Source organism: Schistocerca gregaria, chromosome 3, assembly GCF_023897955.1.
Source record: "Schistocerca gregaria isolate iqSchGreg1 chromosome 3, iqSchGreg1.2, whole genome shotgun sequence".
Lineage (NCBI taxonomy): Eukaryota > Metazoa > Arthropoda > Insecta > Orthoptera > Acrididae > Schistocerca > Schistocerca gregaria.
In genome coordinates this window covers 683,606,041-683,623,749 of record NC_064922.1, presented here as the reverse complement: position 1 = coordinate 683,623,749, position 17,709 = coordinate 683,606,041, and the positions used below count along the sequence as shown (strand labels likewise).

Below are 17,709 nucleotides of genomic sequence, written 5' to 3'. Positions count from 1 at the left end.
TCTTCGGATGACCTTACTAGACGGTAAATTACAGCATCATCTGCGAACAACCTAAGAGAACTGCTCAGATTGTCACCCAGGTCATTTATATAGATCAGGAACAGCAGAGGTCCCAGGACGCTTCCCTGGGGAACACCTTATATCACTTCAGTTTTCCTCGATGATTTGCCGTCTATTACTACGAACTGCGACCTTCCTGACAGGAAATCACGAATCCAGTCGCACAACTGAGAGGATACCCCATAGACCCGCAGCTTGATAAGAAGCGTGTATTGAAGGAATCGAGGAGTCTGACGGTATTGAACTGCAAAGTGAGAGATCCGTGTTCAAATCTCTCTCGTGCCCCATTTTATTTGTGTCTGTGTCGTGGTGTAACGTCCGTTTGCGACTGCGAGGTTTAGGGAAGGGACCTCGAGACGTACGTACCTCATACATGTTCTACACAAGTACCACATGTTACAAAGGCTGCGTTCCGTTTTGGAAGTTTTGGCTATTGAATTCTTTGTTGTAACATAGTTCACACCCGTTTATTCGTTGTTTCCAGTTCTGTGAGAGGTCTATGCTGCATTTCGTCTTGTCTCACCATTCATGACCTTTACGTGCGACAGTGATATATTCTTACCACAAGACTCCCATTCTATAACCAATGTATAGCATGACAGTTGCCAAGGCTACAGAAGGAGGATAGATACGTCAATGAGCGGACGGAAAGTTCATAATATTGCAAAAAAAAAAAAAAAAAAAGGACCACAGGGCACGAGTAAGATCTGAACTCCGATCTCCCGATTTGTAGTCCAACAGCGTGACCACACAACCACGGCACAGTGATTCTTGCAATACGCTTGATACTGCACATCTTAAGCTTGGACCGTTCACTGTTTCTATTTTGCTTATTTTTTCACAGTTCAGTACAACTTCTTCCCATATTCATGCGTGATCTGTGTTCTGCTTTTGGCGGGCTACCCACTGGGCCTTTTTACCACTAAATATGGGGGGGGATGCGATGGGGAGTTGGAATTTCTCTTCTAAGTGACTTCGCCAGCACTGAGACCGTCTGGCAGCAGCGGTGTAGGTTGTGCTGTTTCGGACTGACCAGGAAGGATACGCCCAGTGGATCACCGGTTTCGATCTTTCGCTCGGTATATTAGTTACTTAGATGTACCAAGGCTGCTCTAATACGATACGCTTTTCAAACGTTTCTGAGGAATCAAGGTTCAAATGGCTCTGAGCACTATGGGACTCAACTGCTGTGGTCATTAGTCCCCTAGAACTTAGAACTACTTAAACCTAACTAACCTAAGGACATCACACACATCCATGCCCGAGGCAGGATTCGAACCTGCGACCGTAGCAGTCGCACGGTTCCGGACTGCGCGCCTAGAACCGCGGCCCGCTAGGAATCAAGGCTCAAAGTTTTGTGAGCCTATAACAGCAATAACAGCAAACAACACCGTCCTTCGAGCAGCCGCTTTAGCGTAATCGACTACAGCTGTGCTCGCAATGGCACCAACATGTGGGTATTCCATCGAAGACTTACAGTGGAACGAGTATCGATCTTTTCAGAGCAGTACGTCAGTATGTGCACCGTCTCAGTACAACCGTCCTCATAGTCTGAATTCACAAACTTCGGAGACGATCTCCAGAATTCAATTCAGTTTTTTTCTTCGCCCGACGTTCCCGGATACAAAACGTAGATTGTGAGAAATTTTCAAATTCAATACAAGAAAGGACGAGTCCCTGGCATCCCCAGGAGGAGAAATACATTGCTCAAAACACTTAGAGGGACAAGAATTTGATCGAGTGTACACGTACGTAGTCTGCGGTTAAGATGTATACTATTGCTATAAGTCTTCCGACGTGTTTTGACAGTGAGAACAATTCTCCACAAAACGTCTGAAAGCCATGGCTTAGTGGCAGTATTCAAACGTATCGTCGTGCTACGTCTAAGAGTGAAATCGACGAGCAATACCTCACTCTGCCATCTAGTGAATGTAAGTAACGGGTGCGTCTCTATACTGTGGTACGTTTTATCAGTCGCCGTGAAGCATCTGACTGAGGCAGAATGTATTCGGTTGGTGACATTACTGCAGGAAGGTTGGTCTATTAGTGCAGTGTCTACAGAGCTTAATGTGGCTTCATCTGTTATTGGCAGGTTTTGGAAACGATTTCATAAAACTGGTACACACACAAGTGCCTCTGGGCAAGGGAGAAAATGGAAAGCATCTCTCCTGTGCCATCCTTGTCATCTCAGAGTAACACCTGCAACCTGCGTCCTTCGTTATTTGCTCGATATATCCCAACCTCTGTCTTCTTCTACAGTTTTTACCCTCTGCAACTCCCTCTAGTGCCACAGAAGCTATTTCCTGATGTCTTAATACATTTGCTATCATCTTGTCCCTTCTTCTTGTCAGTGTTTTCCATATATTCCTTTCCTCGCCAGTTCTCCGGATAACCTCATCATTCCTTACCCTATCAGTCCACCTAATTTTCAACATTCTTTTGTAGCACCACATTTCAAACGCTTCTATTCTGTTCTGTTCCGGTTTTCTCACAACCAATGACTCACTGCCATACAATGCAGTGCTCCAAAAGTACTGTCTCAGTAATTTCTTCCTCAAATTAAGACGCAGTTTCATACTAGTAGACTTGTCTGGGCCAGGAATGCCCTTTTTGCAAGTGTAAGTCCTCCTTGCTCCATCTGTTATGGGTAATTTTACTGCCTAGGTAGCAGAATTCCTTAGCTTCGTCTACACTTTACCCAACAATTCCGATGAAATGCTCTTATTTATCTACTTCTCATTATTTTAATATTTCTTCGATTTACACTCAGTCCACATTTTTTACTCGTTGACTGTTCATTGCATTGAACAGACCTTGTAATTTTTATTCACTTTCTCTGAGTGTAGCAATGTCATCACGAATCTTAACGTTGATGTCCTTTAGCCCTGAATTTTAATCTCACTGGTGACCTTTCCTTTTAACCTCGTCATTGCTTCTTCGACTTAAAGATTGAACAACAGGGGTGAAAGACTACATCCCTGTCTTGTACTCTATTTAATCCTCGCACTTCTTTCTTTTCAAGTATTATTGCTATGTCTTGGTTCTTGTATATATTAATATTACCTGTCTTTCCTCTCAGCTTGTCTCTGTTTTTCTTGGGACTTTTAGCATCTTCCACCACTTAGCTTTGCGAACACTTTTTCCAGGTCGAGAGATCATATGAACGTGTTTTGATTTTCCTTCAGCCTTGCTTCCATTATCAATGGGAACGTCAGAATTGCCACTCTGGTACCCTTACTTTCTCTAAAGCCAAACTGATCTTCGTCCAACAGATCCCCAATTTTGTTTTCCACTCCTCTGTATATTATTCTTGACAATAACTTAGATTAATAAACTGTTAGGATGATTGTGCTATAATTCTCTCACTCGTAGGCTCTTGCAATCTTGGGAATTGTATGGAAGATATTTTTCCGAAATTTTGATGGTATATCCCCAGTCTCATACATTCTACACACCAACGTGAATAATAGTTTTGCTGCCACTTCCTCTACTGACTTCAGGAATTCCGATGGAATGTTATCTATTTCTTCTACCTTATTTGATTTTAAGTCTTCCAAAGCTATTTTAAATTCTGATTCTAATGCTGGATCCCATATCTTTTCCCTATCGACTCCTGTTCCTTCTTCCGTCATGTCATTGGACAAGACTTCTCACTCACGGAGGCTTTCAGTGTATTCTTTCCACCTATTCGCTGTCTCCTCTGCATTCAACAAAGGAATTCTCATTGTACGTTGCATTCTTAAAGTTACCGCACTTGCTTTTAATTCTACCGAAGGCGGTTTTGACTTTTAAATATGCTGACTCAGTCCTTCAGACAATAGTTCTTTCGATTGCTTCACATTTTCAATTCAGCCATTTCCCCTTAGATGCCCTGCGCTTACTTTTTATTTCACTCCTATGTGACTTTTATTTCTGTGTTCTGACTTCCGCGAACTTTTTTCCTACTTCCCTCTTTCGTCGATCATCTGAAGTATTTCTTCTGTTACCCATGGTTTCTTCGCAGTTACCCTCTTTGTACCTAAGTATTTCTCTTCAGCTTCTGTGGTTGCCCTTTTAGAAATGCCTACTGAGCTATTCACGAGTGCAGTAAAAGATTTTTAAATAAAATAAATGTTATTTACATTCAATTACGTTATTCTTCATATATACATATTTGCAGCGCTCTGCCGCTAGAAGGCTGCGAATTGTAGCGTGTGACATGGCGCTGTCTAACGTAACTATGATGTTGCTTGAGAAACAGCATGTGCAATCGAGTTTAGAATTCGAAGAGTTTGTCCACTCATGGAGCAACCCTATCCTTCATCATGACAATGAGCGCTGCGTCATCAGTAACAACCTGACAACTTGGGTTCACTGCCATCCATCAACCTCCTTATAGCCCCAACTTCGCTCCATCAGATTTTCTAGAAGTTTCCAGGAGTTTCCAAAAATTTCCAAAAGTTAAAGAAGGCTTTCTAAGACTTCACTTTGGTAGTGATGACAAGATGCAAGGAGTGGTAAGGTTGTGACTTAGTCGAAAAGTCAAACATTTTACAGTGACGGTATCAACAAATTGGTCTCTCGCTGGGAGAAATGTGTTCATCACCAGGGTGACTATGTTGTGAAATAAATACTTAGTCATGAAGGATAAAGGTATAGAATGATAATAAAATTTGTTCTATTAAAAAAGGCAATAATTTTCACATGGAAAGTTTGGAGGTTTTTTTCAGCACGCCTTCATAATAATTAATATAACGTTACCTTATAATTATTACATAACGTATTTCTGTGGCTGTTTAGCCATTTCGGCCTCATATCTATAGTTAATGCAGTATGTCATCTGCAATACAGGCGAAGGCAGTATCGAAAATTTTAGGCCTAGATTGTAATTTCAAAATAATTATCTCTTGAAGTGAGAAGGTATTGTAGTGCACCATTATCCGACTGTGATAGATGGGAATTAACTGTCAGCGAATTACTACTACTGCTTACTGATGTTTTTACGTCAATAGGGCGGTGATTCTGCTGTATGGGGTGGTTTGCAAATCCAGTGTATATGTTTTCACGTTTCAGTGCTTTAGGTGCTCACAGTATCTTATTTTTTATGTTTGTATTTCACAGAAATCCTGAATTACGGTCATTGAAGGTTAATTGTCGTATAGTACATCTGTTTTGCTGAATTCATTTGAACTTGTGCAGAATGTTTGTAATCTTGCTTCTTAGTGTTTCCACGAATCATCTTGAGTGTATCATAGCCTAGAACATTCTCCATTTTCTAGGCGCGCAGTCCGGAACCGTGCGACTGCTACGGTCGCAGGTTCGAATCCTGCCTCGGGCATGGATGTGTGTGATGTCCTTAGGTTAGTTAGGTTTAAGTAGTTCTAAGTTCTAGGGGACTAATGACCACAGCAGTTGAGTCCCATAGTGCTCAGAGCCATTTGAACCATTTTGAACATTCTCCATTCGCCTCTCATATTCGTAGAACTTGTCTGGTTATTCTAATAACCGATGAACGAGCGTGCAATACTCGCCATATTCTTTGATTGGTAGATGCAGCTCATCAGATGCATTCTTAATACCAAAAGACGTAATGCAGCTCTCGTTTCCAAGAATGGGGCGATCGTGGCGTCTACCCCGCTCAAGGAGATGTAGATTCTGACCTTCGTGGTCCCGCCAAACATAGTCGAAGGAGATCGTTTGCGTTGATACCAGCTTGTCCTCCGATGTTGCCGTGCGACCTCTGTCGACGGCGTCTGGCGAGTGTTTCAGTGCCACTATGATAGCAGCCTTAAGGCGGCAGACTAGAAGTCTGCTCATATTGCGTTTCCTAAGTCCATGATTCATTTGCATATATTGCTGTGCTCCAAATAGAAATTGTCGGAATTGAGTGCATGCCGCGCTGAGTTAGTAACGCGATATTTCTCGCGCTTATCTGCCCTAGATGTATTCAGGATTGTGTGGACGATATTTTTCCGAAAGTCTGGTGATACCTCTACATACTCACAGATTTTATAAACCAACTTTAATAGTCGTTTACTTTCCACTTCCCCTAATGATCTTGGGAAATTCTGATGGAATGTTATACAGCCCTTCTGCCTTACTTGATCGTAAGTCTTCCAAATCCCTCGGAATCACCGATTCCAATACTGAATCTCCTATGTCTTCCATATCGATTTCCACTCCTTCTTCCATTACGTCATCAGGTACTTCTTCCGCCTTTCCACCTGTTTGCTCTCTCCTTTGCTTTTAACCGTGGAATCACCATCCCACGCCTAATGTTGATGCCTTTGGTTTTAATTTCACCGAAGGTTATTTTTACTTTTCTATGTGTAGAAATCAGCGCTGCCAATGATCATTTATTTTCTATTTCTTAATATATGTGCTGCAGCCATTTCGCCATGAATCCCCAGCATTTGCTATTTATTTCATTCCTAACGGATTGATACTGCTGTATTACTAATTTTCCCTGAATATTTTTGCACTTACTTCTTTTGTCGATGAATTGAAGAATTTCTTCTGTAACGCAAGATTACCTACCTTGTACCTATGTTTTTCTGTCCAACTTCAATGACTGCCCTTTTTAGCGGTGTGAGTTCCTCTCGGACTGCAGTGCCTGTTGGATATTTACTAACGCAGTATCTACAGCCTAAGATAACTTCAGAAGCACACCATCATTCCTCAGTACTTCAGAATTCCACTTTTTTTCGCACTGATTCATCTGCACGATTCACTTCAAAGTTCTGCTCATCATTACTAAAGTGTGATCTGAATCTGTACCTGCTCCTCTGTATGGCTTACAATTAAAAGTGTAACTTCGGAAACTGTCTTACCATAATATAGTGCAGCTGGATTTTTCCCGTAGCTCCACCCTTTTCGAAGTATACTTCCTTCTCTTGCGATTTTTGAACAATGTACTCGCTAATACAAGCCCAAATTCACTTACCAGACCTCTTCTATTATTCCTACTACCGCGCACATATTCTCCCATACCACTGTCTGCTATTCCTTCTCCTAAATCAGCATTCCAATGAGCTATGATTATTAGATTTTTATCTCACTTTATATAACTAATTACACCGTCAGTGTCATATACTTTCTTGGTTGATTCATATTCTGCTTGTTACACAGGCATGTATACCTGAGCTATTGTTGTTGGCATTGTTTTGCCGTCGATTCTGTCCTACCTTCCTGTTTATGACGAATCCTGCCCCCGCTGATATTACCGTATACTGCATTCGTCTGGACAGAAATACACTCCTGGAAATTGAAATAAGAACACCGTGAATTCATTGTCCCAGGAAGGGGAAACTTTATTGACACATTTTTGGGGTCAGATACATCACATGATCACACTGACAGGACCACAGGCACATAGACACAGGCAACAGAGCATGCACAATGTCGGCACTAGTACAGTGTATATCCACCTTTCGCAGCAATGCAGGCTGCTATTCTCCCATGGAGACGATCGTAGAGATGCTGGATGTAGTCCTGTGGAACGGCTTGCCATACAATTTCCACCTGGCTCCTCAGCTGGACCAGCGTTCGTGCTGGACGTGCAGACCGCGTGAGACGACGCTTCATCCAGTCCCAAACATGCTCAATGGGGGACAGATCCGGAGATCTTGTGGCCAGGGTAGTTGACTTACACTTTCTAGAGCACGTTGGATGGCACGGGATACATGCGGACGTGCATTGTCCTGTTGGAACAGCAAGTTCCCTTGCCGGTCTAGGAATGGTAGAACGATGGGTTCGATGACGGTTTGGATGTACCGTGCACTATTCAGTGTCCCCTCGACGATCACCAGAGGTGTACGGCCAGTGTAGGAGATCGCTCCCCACACCATGATGCCGGCTGTTGGCCCTGTGTGCCTCGGTCGTATGCAGTCCTGATTGTGGCGCTCACCTCCACGGCGCCAAACACGCATACGACCATCATTGGCACCAAGGCAGAAGCGACTCTCATCGCTGAAGACGACACGTCTCCATTCGTCCCTCCATTCACGCCTGTCGCGACACCACTGGAGGCGGGCTGCACGATGTTGGGGCGTGAACGGAAGACGGCCTAACGGTGTGCGGGACCGTAGCCCAGCTTCATGGAGACGGTTGCGAATGGTCCTCGCCGATACCCCAGGAGCAACAGTGTCCCTAATTTGCTGGGAAGTGGCGGTGCGGTCCCCTACGGCACTGCGTAGGATCCTACGGTCTTGGCGTGTATCCGTGCGTCGCTGCGGTCCGGTCCCAGGTCGACGGATACGTGCACCTTTCGCCGACCACTGGCGACAACATCGATGTACTGTGGAGACTCACCCCCACGTGTTGAGCAATTCGGCGGTACGTCCACCCGGCCTCCCGCATGCCCACTACACGCCCTCGCTCAAATTCCGTCAACTGCACATACGGTTCACGTCCACGCTGTCGCGGCATGCTACCAGTGTTAAAGACTGCGATGGAGCTCCGTATGCCACGGCAAACTGGCTGACACTGACGGCGGCGGTGCACAAATGCTGCGCAACTAGCGCCATTCGACGGCCAACACCGCGGTTCCTGGTGTGTCCGCTGTGCCGTGCGTGTGATCATTGCTTGTACAGCCCTCTCGCAGTGTCCGGAGCAAGTATGGTGGGTCTGACACATCGGTGTCAATGTGTTCTTTTTTCCATTTCCAGGAGTGTATCTTCTTTGAGTTTGATTTGATTGACCCTAACTATGTCTAAACTGAGCCTTTGCGTTTCTCTTACCAAATATGTTGTGTGTACAGTGATTTCCATTGCTCTCTGATTCCCCATACCAGTGATCATTGCTGGTTCTTCTGCCTGTTAGAGGCAGTTTCCCACACAATGGCCAAGAGGGTGTCCGAAATCTCAGTCCGCTCCTGTTCGCAGTACGAGAGTAGTTCCTCAAACGAAGTCTTTGGCCGACAACCGTGATGAGTTTTGTCGAGAATGTGAGCAATGACTGGGATTGAACACGGTCCTAAGAACGATTACTAGCCGAAGATGCTACTTCTGGACCACCGTAGCATTATGAAAGCAGATGGCAGACTTAGATTCATTGGAAGGGTGCTGGAAAAATGCAGCGAATCTTACAAAACACTCTTACGACCCACTGCAGACTGTTGCTCAAATGTGCTCAATAGAACAGGGTGTGTTGAACGTATACAAACGAGGAAATCACGTATGGTTTGTCTGACCCGCGGCAGAGGGTCGTGGAATTACTGACAAACCTGAATTAGAAGATGCTTGAACATAGGCGCCAACTATCTTACAAAAACCCACTTTAAAAGTTTGAAAACCAGCTTTAAGTGAGGAAGCCAGGAATATACGACGACCCGCTACCTATCGTTTCTATAGGGACTGCTAAGATTACACTACACCGATAGACTAATTACCCCCATTTAAGGGAAGTTGGAATGTCCTGTACCGATATTCAAAAAACGCAGTAGCAGTGGCAATGAAACTTTTACAGGACTTTACGTGTTATGTTTTTGATCTACTGAACTAAAATCATTGCGTTTCAGCACTGGTTTATGGAAATACTATTTTTTGATTAAAAGGTTAAATTTTTGTAGAATTTTTTGTTATTTTTCCTAAATAATTTTTATTATACTTTACATCTTGCTTGTATTTCAGTTCAGTAGACTCAATGTGTCTATGTTTTAACTCCCTCAAAATTTGAATACTCTACTCCAGTTAGTTCCTGACATTTAGGGAATAACGCAACCGAAAATGTAAATTTTTATAAAAATCGCTTAAAAAGTTTGAAATGATTAAAAATTACATAGAATAGGTTTTATTTGTTACTTTTACTCACTCAGAAGCCCCCTGCACCATACTGTGTATAATATTTTCTATGATTTTCCATGTATCTCATTTTTTATCCCTTCTGAACCCCTTGGTGGCCGTATCTGCTGCACAGTGGCGCGTTATCGATGCGAACCTTGTCCATTCGTTGAAGTTCTCTCATGCAGTTTACTCCAGGAAATTTCACCCTACCAATGTTGTCATTATTAAACACAGTAACTCATTACAGAATCCTCCCACATCATTTTAGTGTCTTCTTCTAAACAAAAACATGTTTTGGTGTGCGAGTCCATATGACACTAGTGAAAGACTTATTTGGATTTTGTGTCTCCCCATGCAGATACTTCTTCAGTATGTCAGGATGTGCCAGGTCTCTGTACAGGTGCTTTATGACTTCCTAGACAGTTGCTGGGATGCAATATTTCTTCATGTACGAAGTGTCTGATATTGGGAGTTACGTGACTTGGACAATGAGTCTGGTCTGAGAGAACAGAGTTGATGTGTTGGTTGGTCAATTGTTGACAGTTTGTGGAAGGAGGTAGCACATATTGCCTGTCGCATTCCGAACAAATCATCAATGTTAGTCCTAATGGCCGTTCCGTACTAGTGTTGTAATTCATTAATAATTTTACCTACCAGCCTATCCCTTATGGTTTTACCATCAGAGTGTTTCTTGTTACTCAAACTTAGTTTCAACTTCTTAACCTGACATCCATCCTCTTCTGGACACGATCCACAAATTCCAGTTTTGTGATACCTTATCACTATAACGTCTGGCTGCAGTTACACCGTTGTATGCTTCTGAGCCCCATCGCCTAAGAACTTAGAATAACCAAGTCGTTTCATTCATGAATCGATTGAAAGTCGTTTCATTCATGAATCGACTGAAAATTTCATTAGCTGCATAGATATCCGTTGCACTACTTGTTCATAGTTCCTATCCCAGACATGTTTCCCTTTGTCCACTGATTTACATTTATAACAATGTTTCGTTGGAATTTGAAACTCAATTAACCTTTCAGATACCAACACTTGTCACTGCAGCAACAGGCTTCTTAGAATTTCTACATTTACTAAACGGGCCTTCGGTATGAAAAGCTACTTTAATGAAAATAGAAACAATGTAATTTCGCCCTTGTAATACTGCAATCTGTAGCCTCCGATATAAGAAGTTATCGACGTTTCTTGATGTTAGAAAACGCATGAAAAATTTGTAACATGTTAATGAGGCAAAGATGACATCTAAAGAAAGTTAGCCAGATGCGAGTAGGACTCGCCCTCTGAGGACTCTGTACAAACTTAATTACGTACACAGACAGTTCATCGATCCCAGGAATCTAGAATCTCTTGGAGGAAGTTTTAATTTTAAGTTTGAAGTCGGATAACAAATGACAAAATAAATATTTTTTTCGTATAGTTACAAATTAATAATTTTCAGATTTTTTTTTCCCTTTACTTTTACTGTGAAGCATTGCTTCCTCCCAAATTTCATGATTCGAGGTCGACGCGAATTACGTGCAGCGTTTGCGAGTGTGACATATGTGACATAAATGGCCGTATCTTCTGGCTGTATTGGCTTAGAAGCTAAACATTTTTTATGTCACCAAGGGCTCGTAGACCTTAGTATGTGACATAAACTTCAAGTGTACCTCTACCTGTTCCTGAGAAAAAGACGTCTTAATAGACGGACAGACAGACAGTCGGGTAACAAATGACGAAAGAATTATTTTTTTCGTGTGATATAATTACAAATTAACACTTTTCTGGTTTTTCTCTTTTTTATTGTTACGCCTTGCTTCGCGCTGAATTTCATGATTCTAGGTCAACGTGATGTACCCTATAGGTTTAAATGAGTGAGTTCGCGAGTGTCAAAACAAGTAACATAAATAACCGTATCGTTTGATTGTATTGACTTAGAAGCTTACATCTACTGCACCATCAAGGGATAATAGACCGTAGTATGTGACGTAAATTTCAACTTCATACGTCCAAAAGTTCTTGAGAAAATGGATCTTAACAGACGGACGGATAGAGAGACAGTCGGATCACAAATGACAAAAGAGATTTTGCATGTGACAGAATTACAAATTAACAATTTTCGGATTTTTTCCTTTACTTGTGCTGTGAAACCTTGCTCTTTGCCAAATTTACTGATTCCAGGCCTAAGGCAAATATGCTATGGGTTTAGATAAGAGAGTTTTCAACATCTAAATACGTAACATAAATGGCTGTATCGTTTGAATGCAATGACTTAGAAGCTTCTGTTCATTACAACGTGAAGAGACGTTATACGTGAGTAAGTGGTATAAATTTCAACTGGATGCGTTTATCCTTTCAGGAGAAAGAGGGCTTTCAAGAGCCGGACAATGAAATGATCTTACAGGGGTTCTGTTTTTACCGACTGAGGTACGGAATCCTACTTTCCATGCGACTTCATGTGATTCATACACCATTTTATTAAGAAAATTGTCATTTTTATAATGAAATGAAAATAAAAAAACAACAAAAAATTTTACTTCCAATTCCTCTTCAAAAGTTATTCATGTAAATCATCATGGCTTCTCTGTAAATCACACTGGAGTACCTGGCGTAGTGTTCATCGGACCACTTTCACATTAATTCTCTATTGTCCAACAATCGAACAGCGCGCGAAAAAAAAACACGTATATTTTTCAGTGCGAGCTCTGATTTGCTTTACTTTATTGTGATGATCGTTCCTCTCCGTATATGTCGACATCAAAAAGATATTTTCGCGTTCGGACGACAAAGTTAGTGACTAAAATGTCGTGAGAGAATCCCGCCACAACGAAAAACGTCTTTCTTTTAATGAATTCTACCTCAAATTCTCTATTATGTCCGTGACATTCTATTCCCTATTTCTCGATAGTACAAAATATGGTACCTTCCCTTTAACTTCCTCGATGTGGTCCGTTAACTCTATCTTGTAAGGATACCACAATCTAGCAGCAGTACCCCAAAAGAGGATGGACAGGGGTAGCGTAGTCAGTCTCTTTAGTACATTTACATCTACGCAGATACTCCGCAAGCCACCGTATGACGCGTGGCAGAGCATATAGTGTACCACTACCAGTCATTTCCTTTCCTATTCTAGTAGAGCGAGGGAAAAATGACTGTATATATGTTTCCGTATGAGCCCTAATTTCTTGTATTTACCTTCGTGGTCCTTATGTGCAATATATGTTGGCGGCAGTGGATCGTTCGGCAGTGAGCATCAACTGCCTCGAAAAGAACGTCGCTTCACTCCAGGGATTCCCGTTTGAGTTGCCGAAGCATCTCCGTGACACTGACACGTTGCTCGAAGCTGCCAGTAACAAATCTAGCAGTCCGCTTCTGAACTGTTTCGATATCTTCCTTAAATCCGACCTGGTACGGATCCCAAACAGTCGAGCAGTACTCAAGAATAGGTCGCACCAGCGTCTTGTATGCTGTCTCCTTTGCAGATGAACAACACTTTCCTAAAATTTTCCCTATAAACCGAAGTCGGCCGTTCGCCTTCCCTACCACATTCCTCAAATACTCGTTCCATTTCATACCACTTTGGAATGTTACGTCCAGATATTTAAACAACACTACTTACGATGCGTCTGAACATTACGGGTTTGTTTTTTCTACTCTTCAGCTTTCACTTACACTTTTCCACTCTACTCGGACGATGCTAAACTGTTATACATCACACCAACAAGATATGTTATTTAAGTCATCTTGTATCCTCCTACAGTCACTCAACTTTGACACCTCAGCGAACACCACAGCATCACCTGCAAATAACCTAAGACGGCTGCTCAGATACTGGACGACTCCGGTCAGTGTATGTCTTGTTTGATCCACTGAAGACATGCAGCCTTATGTCCAGCTGTGAGCAGTGGCCTGGTGCGAGGAACACAACCCCAAAAAACCATTGGATTGGTTCCTCTTCCCTTCGTAATATTCGCACGGATTCTGGTTGAGGTGGGGCTACATTCACTGGCAGCAGCGATGTCTGTCGCACTGGAAGCCGATTGTGTCTCCTAAATGTATAAGGAACAGTAGAGGACGTATAACACCATCTTGGAGAACGCCAGAAATCACTTCTGTTTTACTCGATGACTAAGGACTGTAACTTCTCTGACAGGAAATCACGAATCCGGTCGTATGACGATATACCATAAGCACGCCCTTTGGTTACAAACTGCTTCTGAAGTAAGGTGTCAAAAGCCTTCCGCAAAATGTAATCAATTCGAAATTCCTTGTTGGTAGCACTCAACACGTAGTGTAAGTAAGGAGCTAGTTGTCTTATCTTCTAAATCTGTACTGACTATTTGTCGATATACTGCTGTATTCGAGGTAACTCGTAATGTTCGGATACAGCGTGCGTTCCTGGGCTGCTGAATATCGACCGCAATGATATGGTCCTGTAGCTTACTGGATTACTCTTATTGCCTTTCTTGAATATTGGTGTGACCAGTGCAACTTTCCTGTCTTTGGGTACGGATCTTTCGCCGATCAAGAGGTTGTATGTGATTGTTAAGTTTGGAGCTATTGAATCAGCATACTCTGAAAGGAATACAATCTGGATCAGAAGACTTACTTTTATTAAGTGATTTAAGTTGGTTGCTCGTGTTGGCAGCTGTTCTTGATTGGAACTCTGGAATATTTACTTGGTCTTCCTTGGTGAAGGAATTTTGGAAGGTTGTGTATTGTAACTCTGCGTTAGCAGCACTGTCGTCGATAGTTATCTTCATTGCTATCGCGCAGAGAAGGCGTTGTGTCTTGCCACTAGCAAATTTTACATACAATCAGAATCCCTTTGGATTTTCTGCCCGTTTTAGAGACAAAGTTTCGTTGTGAAAAGCATCTTGAATTAAAAAAAGAGAAAAAGAACTAACTAAACTGCGTCCGAACAGGCCTTGGAAGGCCAAAAGGTACCGACCGGATGCCGTGTCAATCTCAGCCCACAGGCGTCACGGGATGCGAATATGGAGGGGCATGTGGTCAGCACACCGCTCTCCTGGACGTATGCCAGTTTAAGGAGCCGCTACTTCACAGTCAAGTAGCACCCCGGTTTGCCTCACAAGGGCTGACTGCACCCCGCTTGCCAACAGCACTCAGCAGACTGGCTAGCCCAGCCCGACAGCACTTCACTTTGGTGATCTGACGGGAACCGGTGTTACCACTTCGGCAAGGCCGTTGGCCATCTTGCATTGAAATCCACGTGCAATGTCGAGCTTTTTGTAAGTGATGGCCAATCTTTGTGTGTTTTGCTTTCGTTTGAATTTGGCACTTTTTTCGTTGTTCCTGCAACAGTGTTCTCACCTGTTTTGTGTACCATGCGGTATCAGCTCCGTCGTTTGTTAATTTATTTGGTATAAATCTCTCAATTGCTGCCGATACTATTTCCTTGAATTCAAGCCTCATCTGGTCTGCACTTACACTTTTAATTTGGAAGGAGAATTATTGACTCTCAGGAAGGCATCATGCCACGTTTTGTATTTAAACAGAACGGCAGGAAGTCTTTACGAGCTGTAGAACGATAAGCACGCGGTTAAGTACGCTGTGCCGTGCAGTTCGCAGTGGTTTGCTGAGCATCCTGTAGGGGCAGCACAGAGAAGCGACCGCAGCGCCAGCGCACTCACAGCGGCATCTCGACGAGGGTGGTGACGCCGCCGGCGGCGGCAGCGCGCGTTCCCGTCCAGAGGCCCTCCCATTCGACGCGGCCCGGCTCGTTGAGATGCACGTGCGAGTCCACCAGGCCCGGCATCAGCACCAGGTCGCCCACGTCCACGATCTGCAACACACGCCAAGCCATGCTCTTCACACGCTCTTCCGTACTTTGAAACAGTCACGCAATCATTTTAGAGGAGAAGAACAAGGGAAAGTTCCCCGATTGCCAGTGCAACACTTCTTCCCTACATAAAAAGGCAGTCATTTTCAGTGTCGTCTGCTTTTAGGCCAATATAATTCGTCCGCCTTTTTTCTCCAGTTAGCTGATTCCACGCTTGAAATACACTACGAGCGGTATGCCAAATACTCTTCTACAGCGAACTAAACCTCAGTGTCTACATATACAGGGTGGTCCATTGATAGCGACTGGGCCAAATATCTCACAAAATAAGCGTCAAACGAAAAAACTACAAGGAATGAAACTTGTCTAGATTGATGGGGGAAAGCAGATTGCGCTCTGGTTGGCCCGCTGGATGGCGCTACCATAGGTCAAACGGATACCATTGCGCTTTTTAAAATAGGAACCCCCATTTTTTATTACATATTCGTGTAGTACGTAAAGAAATATGAATGTTTTGGTTGGATCACTTTTTTCGTTTTGTGATTGATGGCGCTGTAATAGTCACAAACGTGGTATCACGTAACTTTCCGACAGTGCGGACGGTATTTGCTTCGTGATACATTAGCCGTGTTAAAATGGACCGTTTACCAGTTACGGAAAAGGTCGATATCGTGATGATGTATGGTTATTGTCATCAAAATGTCCAACGGGCGTGTGCTATGTATGCTGCTTGGTATCCTGGACGACATCATCCAAGTGTCCGGAACGTTCGTCAGATAGTTACGTTATTTAAGGAAACAGGAAGTGTTCAGCCACATGTGAAACGTCAACCACGACCTGCAACAAATGATGATGCCCAAGTAAGTGTTTTAGCTGCTGTCGCGGCTAATCCGCACATCAGTAGCAGACAAACAGCACGAGAATCGGGAATCTCAAAAACGTCGGCATGAGAATGCTACATCAACATAGATTGCACCGGTACCATATTTCTATGCATCAGGAACTGCATGGCGACGACTTCGAACTTTCTGTACAGTTCTGCCACTGGGCACAAGAGAAATTACGGGACGATGAGAGATTTTTGGCACGCGTTCTATTTAGCGACGAAGCGTCATTCACCACAAGCGGTAACGTAAACCGTCATAACATGCACTACTGGGCAACGGAAAACCCACGATGGCTGCGACAAGTAGAACATCAGCGACCTTGGTGGGTTAATGTATGGTGCGACATTATGGGAGGAAGAATAATTGGCCCCCAATTTATCGATGGCAATCTAAATGGTGCAATGTATGCTGATTTCGTACGTAATGTTCTATCGATGTTACTACAAGAAATTTCACTGCATGACAGATTGGCGGTGTACTTCCAACATGATGGATGTCCGGCGTATAGCTCGCGTGCGGCTGAAGAGGTATTCAATAGCATATTTCATGACAGGTGGATTGGCCCTCACGTTCACCGGATATGACGTCCTCGGATTTCTCTCTGTGGGGAAAGTTGAAGGATATTTGCTATCGTGATCCATCGACAACGCCTGACAACATGCGTTAGCACATTGTCAGTGCATGTGCCAACATTACGGAAGGCGAACTACTAGCTGTTGAGAGGACTGTCGTTACACATATTGTCAAATGCATTGAGGTTGACGGACACCATTTTGAGCATTTATTGCATTAATGTGGTATTTACAGGTAATCACACTGTAACAACATGCGTCCTCAGAAATGATAAGTTCACAAAGGTACATGTGTCACATTGGAACAACCAAAATAAAATGTTCAAACGTACCTACGTTTTGTATTTTAATTTAAAAAACCTCCCTGTTATCAGCTCTTCGTCTAAAATTTATATGTTTGTGACTATAACAGCGCAATATATCACAAAGCGAAAAAGTGGTCCAACTAAAACATTCATATTTCTTTACGTACTACACGAATATGTAATAAAAAATGGGGTTCCTATTTTAAAAAACGCAGTTGGTATCCGTTTGACCTATGGCAGCGCCATCTAGCGGGCCAACCATAGCGCCATCTGGTTTCCCCATTCAAGCTAGACAAGTTTCATTCTTTGTAGTTTTCTCGTTTG

General features: G+C 43.1%; 1 protein-coding gene across 1 annotated transcript in view; it reads right to left on the bottom strand.

Annotated features, from left to right (window-relative positions):
* LOC126356044 (allantoinase) overlaps positions 1-17,709 on the bottom strand; it is a 224,317-nt gene that overhangs the window by 134,969 nt on the left and 71,639 nt on the right. The window contains exon 3 of the mRNA XM_050006723.1: positions 15,473-15,624. Within this exon, the coding sequence (XP_049862680.1) occupies positions 15,473-15,624 (152 nt within the window). The remainder of the gene's footprint in view (positions 1-15,472; positions 15,625-17,709) is intronic.